The following is a 12,338-nucleotide window of genomic DNA, read 5'->3' as shown; positions in this document are numbered from 1 at the left end:
TTATTTCTTTATTGCCCACAAGGGGCTAAACATAGAGGGGACAAACAAGGACAAAGGGATTAAGTCGATTACATCGACCCCAGTACTCAACTGGTACTTAATTTATCAACCCCGAAAGGATGAAAGGCAAAGTCGACCTCAGTGGAATTTGAACTCGGAACATAATGGCAGACGAAATGCCACTAAGCATTTTGCCCCGCATGCTAACGTTTCTACCAGCTCACCGCCTTTCTACAACTTCTACTCAGTTTGTCTACCAAATTCCACTCATAAGGCATTCATCAATCTGAGACAGTGGTAGCTTATTTGCCCAAGGTGCAATGATGAAGGATCAAACTAAAACTCATGTTGTTGTGAAGCAGCCAATCACACAGAATAATTAAGAACAATTTCATAAATGCACCTTTTTATTTTTTCCTTAGATAAACTGGAGGTAAAAAAAAAGATAACTTTGAAAAAAAATCAAAATTATTAAAATGTCAGACACACCTATGAGCTAACTTTCTTATCTGCTATCAAACACATAATTTTATTTATCCTGTTTAAGTCAGTTTAAAGTATATATTATATATGTGAGAAATATTATGTATTGTTTGCTTTTGATAACTTTTTTCTTTTTTTTCTTTTTACAGCCTTTTATACCAGTGAAAAAATTTCTGGGTCTTTAGTAAGTATTATCATTTCTCTAAGTTCAGATCCTACCGAGATCAACTTTACCCTTTCATCCTTTCTACTATAATCTATGTATGCCTTCTCCTAAAACAGTGCTTCACAAAATGGGTAATATAGCCCCTGAGGGAAGGACAGGGGCTGGTAAATTTTATGTGGGTATTGGGGGTAAAGGGTGTAGTAAGAGGTACTAGATACATCTGTACAAGTTTTTTTTTTAATCTTTACTTTTTGTTTAAATATTTTACTTAAAAAAAAAACGTAATGTAATATGCTAAACTGCTTTTAACCACAATCACAACAAAAATAGACTTTGAACTGTGGATGATAGGTAAATAAGCAAACTTAATATATACTACCGATGGATGTAATTTATAAACAATAAACAATAGTATTACTTAAATAAACAGTGTCAAAATTTGTGGATATTTTTGTATATGCAATTAAAATGGCCACTGTACCTGTCATGTTAGGTAATGCCTTAATTTGTATGAGCATATGCGTGTGTGAACTTGTGCACACATGGGGTGTAATTGGGTGAGTGAAGTTGTATTTTCCCTCATTTTAATGATGTGTAATCTCCAGTTGTAAACATTTGCAAAAGTATGTCCAGACTTCTTGGCATGTTATGCAATCTTAGCAAACAAGATGCATGCTGTTTGTACAAACATTATCATTTGTTTTAGTTTTCCATTGATCCATGCTAGCATGGAAAAAATAATAATGATTGATGCATCTGTGCGTGCACGTGTGTATATACATACATACATACATACCCACATACGCACATGCACACTCATAATGGTATTCCTCAGTTTCCATTTACTAAATTCCTTCACATGGCATTGGCTGGCTTGAGGACAGGTGCCATGCAAAGGCACTTAGCTAAGATGCTCTACACTTTGACTGTACCTAAAACCATTTGGTTTCAAAGTAAACATCTTAACCACACAGCTATGCCTACTGTTATAAACTTCATAAAACTTCTACTCATGGAGAGTATAATTCAAAATTCGGATCTTTTCACTTTGACCATCAGATTTTTAAAATAAACACTTTTAAACATCGTATACTGGTAGAATGTGTTTATAAAACATCTTTTTCTCTTGGCTTTCTTGAGAAAATTCTTTAGTTTATAAGCTATTTGTTGTTTAATTTCTTGCATTTCGGCAATTTCAACCAATCAATGACGTCTATTGAGGTGAATTCAATTTCTGCCGTAGTGTGTCAACAACAATTATTTGCGGTGTTATATGAAAATGTCCCCGTTATTTATGAGAAAAAAGATACCCTGTGGCCATAAACTGAGGGGTCACTCATAAACAGAGCTGGATAACAAAACCATTCCCTCTTTAATGTCCACCCAAAATTATGACCCTAGTATCGATCTATTGCATTTCAATCTGTTTTAGGTTAGGATTAGTGTTTGCCCCTACCAATGCTTGACAACCAGTATTTTTGCTATTAATTAATTTTGGCAAAATGTAAAAAACTTCATTAATTATATTAGTCTTGTTGGTTAGTATAAATGAGCTGTAGTGGGATGTTGCTCAAATTTACCCACTTGCTTAAATGCTTTCATTGATTCCCAGCCATGTCGTTTTGGGCTCAGTCCCATTGTGCAGAACCTTGGGCCAGTGTTTTCTACTGTAGCTCTGAGCTGACTCAAGCATCTGAGTGGATTTGGTTGACAGAAACTGAAATAAACCTGTCATGTTTGTTTGTGTGTATGTGTGTGTGTTTGTATCTCCTTTTCTTGACATTGTATGATTGTTGTAAATGAGTATTATTTGTTTCTAATCTTATGAGAAAAACAGGCTTGGTGAAGGGGTAATATTACTTTGCTTGAAAACAGGTGAATTTTGGCAACAGGAAGGGTATCTGGCTGGAGAAAATCTACCTCAGTGAATTCCATCTGATCCATGCAAACCTGGAAAAGTGAATGTTATGATGATGATGATTTTATAGAAATGTTACTGGGAGGGTAGATAGTGTTCTTTTTAATTTATACTTTTAAAAAATGACAAATTTTCATCTCCCCAAAATAATTTATAGTTATGAGAAGGAAAAAAACGTAATCTGCAGTTATTGCATAGAAAAATATTTTGAAGGAAAGGATAACATATATTCAGTTCATTATTGAGTTTTATCATAAAAACTTGCTTAAAATATATGTAATTATTAAGTAGCCATGCAACTCTTAGGTTGGTGAAGAGGAAGCAGTGAACAAACTTAAGAGAACTGAAAGCAGGTTGTCCTATTCATTCATGAAGTACCAGGCTGATGGACATACAGATGAATTTAAATTGATAAGGATATTTCCTTTAAACCAGGTCAACAACTTTAATTGTTGTGAGAGAGGTGATTTACAGATACAGAGCTCAGATGTGTGTTTTGTATCAAAATAACAGGATGCCATCCAAAAATATGTGGCAGGCACACATGACAAATACAAGCTTCTGTTTTGTATTTTTTTCTTTTCTTCCTTTTCATCTAGAGATTAAAGGTTGTTGTTATACTATTGGCTCATAAGTGTAACATAATAATAAGCAGCGTCATGATAAATGACTAATAATAGCTTGTTTATTATAAGCTTTGCTTTGAAAGCAAATGATTTTTACATTTTAGTATGGTCACTGTATTTTCAACTAGGTAAATAACTGACTTTTAAAATGTGGAACTTCCACAGACACAAAGTGTTCAATTTATTTCATTATTTTAAACTAGCAGTATAGCCCAGTGTTGCTCGAGCTTGATTTCTTTTTGACCCTTTAGAATTGGAATTTTTGGAAAGTAAAAATTTTGCATTATGTAGTTTGTTATTCTCTTTAAGTGAACATTTTTCTGGTTGAAATACACTGAAAAATGGCGACACAGCAGTAAAAAAAATTGTTAAAAAAATAGGGATTTTCATAGAAAAAAAAGCACCTTTTTGATGTAAATAATTTTTGGTCTTAACATGGTCTGATTTGAATTTTTTCTTCTACGGAAGGAAGAGCAAGCCTTCTTCTATCATACTCTCAATTTTGGTCAATTTGCACTGCAGGGTCTCGGAGGAGATAGTGTTAGTCGAAGGCTACCAAACCTGCCATACACAGACAACTTCAGCTTTATATATATAGATTAATCATTCAGTACATTATGTTGAAAGAATTACTTTCAAATAGCAACTTTCAGTCTTCATGGGTTCGGGTATTGCTGTGTGGTTATGAAGTTTATTTTGCAACAGCATAATTTTGAGTTCGAGTTCATTGTACAAGCAAGTCTTTCTACCCTAGTCTTGGTTCCATGCAGTGGAACTGAACTTAAAGCTACATGATTGGGAAGCAGACTTCTTAATCACACAGCTTAACATAAATCTGTTGCCAGTTTCTTTCAGTTCTAAGATTTAGCTAGCTTTCCTTAACAACCACTTGTAGCTTTTAACAGACCAACAGCTGGCACATACATCCTAATTTTGAAATTTTTTTTTATATTTGTTAATTATTTAATACTTAATATTGTATTTTATTTTGTATCATTCACATGGCATCAATTTCCTTCTACTGTTTTTACCTTGTAAAATAGTTTGCTTCTTTGTCTCCTTTTCTTATTTTTGTGGAATGAAGTAACTACTTACTATCTATTGTAAAACTTAGGTTAAAAGTTTGGATCCACTTAAGGCTTAGTATTCTGTATTGTGTTTATTATATGTATATTTTCTCTCTTTCACTGACCCCATTCACATCTACTCACCTTGTACCTTGAGGGTTCACATGGACAATTTCATCACCACAGTTTTTATCTCTTCTCCACTCCACCCCAATCATACCCCACTCTCTTTTCTAAATGTGAGTAGCCATGTAACCCCACTGCAGCAAAAATCTTGTTCTGCTCTAGCCCCTTCTCTCATACTTTAACCCCTCATCTACCTCAGAGTTTGTAGTCATGCAGTCTGCATGTTGACCTCATTCTTGAAAAAAGCACCCATTACATGCTGTAAAGTGGTAGGTGTTAGGAAGGGTATTTAGCCATAGAAACCATGCCAAAACAGGTATTGAAGCACAATGTAGTCCTTGGACTCATTAAATCATATCAAACCATCCAACCTATGCCAGCATAGAACATGGATGATTGTAATGTGTAAAGCATAAGCTTCTAGAGATTGTATTATTTATTCTTTTCTACTCTAAGCACAAGGCCCGAAATTTTGGGGGAGGGGGGCCAGTCGATTAGATCAACCCCAGTACGCAACTGGTACTTAATTTATCGACCCGAAAGGCAAAGTCGACGTCGGTGGAATTTGAACTCAGAACATAAAGACAGACGAAATACAGCTAAGCATTTCGCCCGGCATGCTAATGTTTCTGCCAGCTCACCGCCTTGAGATTGTACCATTTATTTTTAACTCCACTGTGTGCTTTACAGCTATTTACAGCTAACTATTCTATATTGTTGTTTGCTTTGTTTATTGGAGGTGATGGGGAGTGATCCATTATCTGTAGCTGCATGTTTCTGTCATTGGTACTGGCCATAAACAATTATATTTTTATTGTTTGTGAATTTAAGTCAAAGTTATGTACAAAGCATAATTGTACAGAAAACACTGTGAAATTAAATAGGGGTCAGTAAGATCTTCACCCACTAAACATAGGCACATTCAGTGACATTTAAATATTTCTCACTTGTGGAGGCATACTTTAGTAAAGATGGAACCAGCATCTGTTGTGCAGCAAAATTATTCTACCACATAACAAGAAATAGCAATGAATATTTTCATATTTTTATCATTCATGTGATATTTTCTACTATTTTAATCTAGTAGAATAACTTTTTGTCTTTTAGAGATAGTATCATTTATTATTAAATCCACTCCATGCTTTATATCATTTTAACATCTGCTTTTTCATGCTTGCATAACTCAAATAAGAGTATGTTGCGACAGAATTTTTCTTTAGTTAGATGCCCTTCTTGATGCTAACCCCTACCTGTTTCCAAGCAAGGCAATAATTTCCAATTCTGTTAAACAACCAACAGCCTGGGTTTGGTTATGTGGAGCTCTGGAAAGAAATGACACTGTTTGGCTGAACCATTTGTTTACAAAGATTGCAACATGTCAAGGCATTTTACAAAAGCCCAAGCATGCTCTTACAATCGACTGCAAACAAACAAACCCATCTGATATGCCAAGTTTTACAATGTGAACACACGTGTAAGCAATAGAAAATATGAATTCACTCTCAAAAACACACATGTGCACACACAGTGACTCATACATTTACGCAATGAGCTCTTTTGAATTTCCATCTACCAAAATCATTCACATGGCTTTGGTTGACCTGGAGCTATTGTAGAAGACACTTATCTGAAGTTCCCTGTAGTGGGACTGAACACTAAGTCACTTGGTTGGGAAACAATAAATAATCACTTCTCTTTTCTCTTTGAAAAATACAAAAAATGTAAATTACTCTACAAAATGAAAATGAGAACAAAAACGTTGTGTGAGTGATGCAAAAAGATATTGTGTTAATGAAAGAAGAAGCTAGTCTGCATTTTGATTCAGATATTAAAAGTACAAAGCTATTCATTATCATTTCAGTCTATAAATAATCTTTGGCTGATAGTCAGAGAAGGGACTTAACTACATTGCAGAATGGTTCTACTGCACAACTTGGTTTCATCTCTGAAAAGCAAAACCTTGCTAATTTGGATCTACTTCCTATGATGAAAATCAAATATGTTATTTAGTAGACTTTCCCAGTTAATTAGTTTGTTTCTGCACTGTTTTTCTTTTGAAAGTACTGTTGTTTTCTTTTTCTATATTTGAATTGTTTTTGTGGCATAACAATACATGTATGACTGCCTACTGACTTTCTTCATAACTTTTTGAAGACTACATATGTTTTAATAACATTTTTTTACAAATATATTTCTGGTGGTGTAGATTACAATTATGTCGGAATTTGATTAAGAAAAAAATTGGGGGGAGGTTGGATAATTCACACCCCTCAACATTGTTTCCTCATACATTTTGTTAAAGTGTGTAAATTATCCAACCCTCACTCCAATTTTTTTCACCCCGCATCAAATTTTGCCACATTCATAATCTACATCATCATCTGAAACATATTTGTAGAAAATTTTATCAAGAAATAGCCATTTTTCAGAAAGTTATGAAGAACCAAAATTGGTGTTCGAGTGGCAAAGGAGATACACACATCTGTACAGGGTGCCTAAGATATTTGAGGACATTTTTTGCTGCATATTTTGCTAAATCTGTATAGTCTTTGTTTCAGAAAATAATAATGGCAGATCCTCAGCTTACTCAAGAAATGAAGTGGCATGCTGTTATTGTGGCTATAAAGGCTGAGCATAGCGATTTAGAAATATCTCTATTTTTAAAAGTTGCCAGATCTTTCGTCTACAAGGTTTGTAAGGAGCTAGAGACTGAAGATAGAAACATATCACCAGTATCAAAGCATAAAAAGCATTTTAAATGCTCTGAAATCATCAGAACACCTGAATTTATCCAACAAGTTCAACAGACCATTGATTACCATCCCAGAAAGTCCATGAGTCAATTGCAAAAGATCTCCATGTGTCAGAAGGAACAGTCAGAAATGTTGTCCATGAAGACATCAGATAAAAGTTTTATATGATGAGGAAAAGTCAATTTGTAAGAAAAAGCAAAAGAAAATCACTACATCAAATCTAAAAGGCTCTTAAACAAACTGAAAAATCCAGCAGAAGATTTGGTTTGGTTTGTCACTAACAAGAAAAACTTCAACCAAGATCAAAAAGTTAACAGAAGAAATGACTGATGGTTATGTGGAAACCTTTCTGCAGTTTCAAGTGTCATACATACAAAATTTCCTGCAACTGTCATGGTTTTAGGGGTTGTCAGCAATAAACGACATCTGATGTCTCCTTACTTCTTTCCACAAGGCCTTAAAGTTAACTCTGCCACCTACATTGAGGTCCTGGAAATAATTGTTAAGCCCTGGATAAACAATGTATGCAATGGAAGGCCATATGTGTTTCAATAAGACTATGCACTATCACACATGGCTTTAGTAACACAGCAATGGATGGCTGAAAATTTTGATCACATAATTCCCCCAGATCTCAATCCATTGGGCTATTACATGTGGAGCGTTGTTGAGAGAGAGGTCAATGAACACGCCCATAACACCAAAGATTCTTTGAAAGCTGATATAGTCAGAGTAATGTTCAAAATGAACCAAGACCACTTGATTCAAGCATATAGATGATTTAGATCTTGTTTAGAAGCAACTGTTGAAGCTGAAGGTGGTTTTATTGAATAACATTATAGAAAAGAAGGTTTATTTTTATCTTCATAGCATTTTTTGATAAAGTAATTATCTGTTATTATATATCTGTTTTTTTTTTTATAAACATAAATCTGTCCTCAAATCTCTTACACACCCTTTAGTTATGCTGTTTTTGTTGTGACAAAATAATTTCCCACTAATTACATAATTTAATGTGCAGTTAAGTTTTGTCATTTATAAAGAAAAAATACTGTTTACTGTGTATTTTCAATTTTCCAGAATCCAACATGGCAGGCCTTTGATCTCACAACTAAATCTGAAGAGGTTGAGACAAGCAAAAAGTGTATCCTTTTCCAAATTAGGTTTCTCATCAAACAGGATTTGACTCAAGCTATGCTGCTATTTGCTAATTCCAGTAAGTGTTGAATAATTATCTTCAAATTTAAGTGCTATGATACCAGGAAGTTGAGTAAGATATATTCACTGTTTTAGTGAGAACCATGGCTAGATTTAGACATTCATTAAATAAGCTACAGCTTAAAATCTCTCAAAATATGGATTTAAAAAATTTTTTACCATTTGTCAGAGTTTCATTATTCATAATGATTTAACTTTATTAGGAACAATTAACATTAAAAGATTAATCCTAAATATTAAAAAAAATACAGGAATATTAGTTTTGCAGTTTAAAGGATTTTTTGTTATTTTATAATTAAGCATTTGAGAAGTGTAACACTCTTATTTTGCTTGGATCTGTTATAATCTTGGCTGCATTCTTACTCAGTTTAGTTATTATACAACTCAGTTCTCTGTTAACAATTTCTTAATAGGGTCTCTACAGAACCTCTTAGCTGGAAACTTCACTATGCCTAAAGCTGGCCCTGTCCTAGAACACAGCAATGAAATAGGAATTATGACACTTCAGCCAAGATGGTAATAGCTTATTCATTCAAGTTTGTGCTTAACCATTAGACCATGCAAGCAATCTAAGTAAGGTTTGGAATCATTGCCATGTGGCTGGCCAGTAGCTCATTATTTTGTATTTATTTGGGACACAAAACTCTACTTGTGAAGACCTGTTGAGGCAAGTGAAAATCCAAAATCGAAATTGATCAACATCAATGCAAATTGCAGCTATGATACCAGTGCCGGTGATACGTAAGAGAACCATCCGAACGTGGCCGTTGCCAGTGCCGCCGCGACTGACCTCGTGCTGGTGGCACGTAAAAAGCACCATCCTATCGTGGCCATTGCCAGCCTTGCCTGGCCCCTGTGCCGGTGGCACGTAAAAAGCACCATCCGATTGTGGCCGTTTGCCAGCCTCGTCTGGCACGTAAAAAGCACGCACTAAACTCACGGAGTCATTGGCATTAGGAAGGGCATCCAGCCGTAGAAACATTGCCAGATCAGACTGGGCCTGGTGCAGCCTTCTGGCTTCCCAGACCCCAGTTGAACCGTCCAACCCATGCTAGCATGGAAAGCAGATGCTAAACGATGATGATGATGATGATTCGTGTCGGATAGATGCTATGCCTTCATTAACCCTTTAGCATTCAGATTATTCTGTCAAATGTAATGCTTATTTATTCAGATTCTTTTAAAGACATCATGCAGTGTTTCATAGCTTTGAGAATTTGATGGTGTGATTGTTTATTTTTAGAATGACATTGTCAACTAATGTGTAAGAGGCTAGATCTAACCAAGTTGATCATAAAACAGATAGAATATTTGGGCCGGATATAGCTGGTTTAAATGCTAAAGGGTTAAACATGTCATTAGGACTGAAATAAAGTGTATCTCTTTGCTGAAATGATTGTGTTAGTTGTAATATTAGAAATGTTAAGGGGGGAAAATGTTGTCCAAGAAAACAAAAAGTTAATAAAATGTATAAAATTTGATGAGAGTATGTACTGCAATGAAGAGTAAGCTCTGATATTTTAGGCACAGTCCATTTCTGGAGACCCACACACAATTTGACTTAAAAGGCTACTCCATGTGGTGCTGTTTAAGCAAGGCTTTGGCCATTATTGGCCAAAGCCTATTGTAAGTTTTATACATGTATAGATATTATGAATGTGTGTGCTGCAACATTTTATTGTAAATTCCTATGGGATTTATAGATAACCCACTATCTTTCTTTTCTTTCTAACCTCACAGTAAAATGCTTAATTTCTATTCTTCCTGGTTTTGAAATCTTGCTTTAAAGTTTTCTTTAACTCTCACTAGCATTGCTAGTTAGGGTTTGGGTTGGTCATGATGTCTTCAAACTTTTCTTAGAATGGGAAGTGTTTTTATCCTGTCTTCACCTGCAGGATACAAAAGTAAGTTGATTTCATCTTTGTTTTTAAGTTTTTTAATATTTTTTTTTCTCAAAAGATTTTCATTTCCGTATATGTAAATTATGCTAAGACGATTTGGTTATATTATCAGTAATGATATTACAGAAGCAGATTGGCAAAGTTCATTGAGGATTGGACAAAATACTTTGCAGTATTCAATTACAGCTCACCCAACTCCTTATGCTCTGAGTTCAAATCCTGCCGAAGTCAGATTTACCTTTTTTACTTCTGGAGTGGATAAAATTAAGTACCAGTTAAGTTTTGGGGTCAATTTAATTTACTTACCCAACCACCCACCACTAAAATTTGTAACCTTGTGCTTATGTTAGAAATGGTTATTGATAATGATATAGGTCGACAGTCCCCAATCTTTTTTGCTCCATAGACTGGTTTCATGCAAGACATTTTTTTCCCTCAAACTAGAGACGCATACACATAACAAAACACAGCTAAATAGTTAATATATATTACTATATATATATATATATATATATATATAATGTTGCCAGTACCACCAAAATGGCCCTCGTGCTGGTGGCATGTAAAAGCACCCACTACACTCTCAGAGTGGTTGGCGTTAGGAAGGGCATCCAGCTGTAGAAACTCTGCCAGATCAGATTGGAGTCTGGTTCACCATACCTCAGTCAAATCGTCCAACCCATGCTAGCATGGAAAGCGGACGTTAAATGATGATGATGATGTAAAAACACCTTACAGACTGTGATAGTCAATAAAATATAAATAAATTTTTTTAATTTATACTTTATGTGGCCTGGTGCCAAATGATCCATAACCCAGTGGTTGGGAACCTCATATATAGGTGTTCAAATTTTTCTGTGGCCAGCTTAACCTTTGATATTTTGGGATGAAGGTGTGTAGCTAAGTGGTATTTTACTGGTACTTTATTTTATCAATCCCCAGAAAGATGAAAGTAAAGTTAACCTTGTCTTCATTTGAACTCAGAATGCATATACTTACTGGCAAAGCATTTTTTATCCAATGCACTCATGACTCTGTGAATTCACTCATGATAAAAATGAAAAATATTAAGGCTGATGTTTGTATGCTTTTAAAATAGAAAACTATTATATTGATGTATGAACCTATTAATTTTAATAAGGAATGTTTTGTTTTTCAACTAACCAGTATAAGGTTTCCAGTTAATAAATAGTATTTATGAAATTGTTTCTAGTGTAAAATTTGTTTTTTCTGTTTGTCTTTTGTAGACTATGAAAGATGGAATCCGGTTCCCTCCAAACAGCCTCGTGTTTGGCATGTTTCACCATTTCTTTGTTGCACCAACAGAAGAAGAATTAGAAGTGAGTTTATAATTTAATTACTAAATGTGCATAGGAGGCCTTCACTCTTTATTGATGCATATTTTCCTTTATCTCCCTCATATTAAAATAGACTTACATAAAAGGTAATATTTATCCCCACTTAAAAGTGGATGTTGTGTTAGAAGAGAGAACACTGCGATAGTTACCTTGAGAGAATCTCTCATACGGTCTTTTGGGCATATAACCACTCTTGTTTATATCGTTAGTGGAGTGGCAATGGCAGTTGATTTATCTCCTGCTGGCAGTATAAACGAGAGTGTTTATATGCACCAAAAGACCATAGGAAAGGTTCTCTCATGGTAACTATCGCAGTATTCTTTATTCTTACACTACATCCCCTTTTAAGAGGGGATACATATTACCTTTTGGTATTAAAGCTGTTTCTGTCACTATTAATTATTTAGGCCTACATAACTTGTGTTCATGAACTAATGTGGGAAAGTCTAATTAATAGATGTAAGCGTGGCTGTGTGGTTCAGAAGTTCACCATGTGGTTCCAGGTTTAGTCCCACTACATGTCACCTTGGGCAAATGCCCCGGACCAACTAGAGCTTTTTGAATGGATTCATCAAACTAATACACCTGCTTGTTGTTCCTTCACCTGTCTTTGTCTTTTGTTTTCTGTACCTTTGAACCACACACACACATACATACATATACACAACAGGGTTCTTTCAAGGCTTATATTTCTCCTCTCCAACAAGAAACCTAATCTGCTC

General features: G+C 34.8%; 1 protein-coding gene across 3 annotated transcripts in view; it reads left to right on the top strand.

The window, feature by feature from the left end:
* LOC115216326 (UV radiation resistance-associated protein) overlaps positions 1-12,338 on the top strand; it is a 99,376-nt gene that overhangs the window by 42,769 nt on the left and 44,269 nt on the right. For all 3 annotated transcript variants that reach the window (XM_036506314.1, XM_029785544.2, XM_029785545.2), the window contains exons 3-6: positions 633-667; positions 8,220-8,283; positions 10,167-10,261; positions 11,506-11,598. In XM_036506314.1, the coding sequence (XP_036362207.1) occupies positions 633-667; positions 8,220-8,283; positions 10,167-10,261; positions 11,506-11,598 (287 nt within the window). The remainder of the gene's footprint in view (positions 1-632; positions 668-8,219; positions 8,284-10,166; positions 10,262-11,505; positions 11,599-12,338) is intronic.

Source organism: Octopus sinensis, linkage group LG10 (assembly GCF_006345805.1).
Source record: "Octopus sinensis linkage group LG10, ASM634580v1, whole genome shotgun sequence".
Classification (NCBI taxonomy): Eukaryota; Metazoa; Mollusca; class Cephalopoda; order Octopoda; family Octopodidae; genus Octopus; species Octopus sinensis.
The sequence above is the reverse complement of the archived record's forward strand: the minus strand, read 5'-3'. Positions and strand labels throughout refer to the sequence as shown.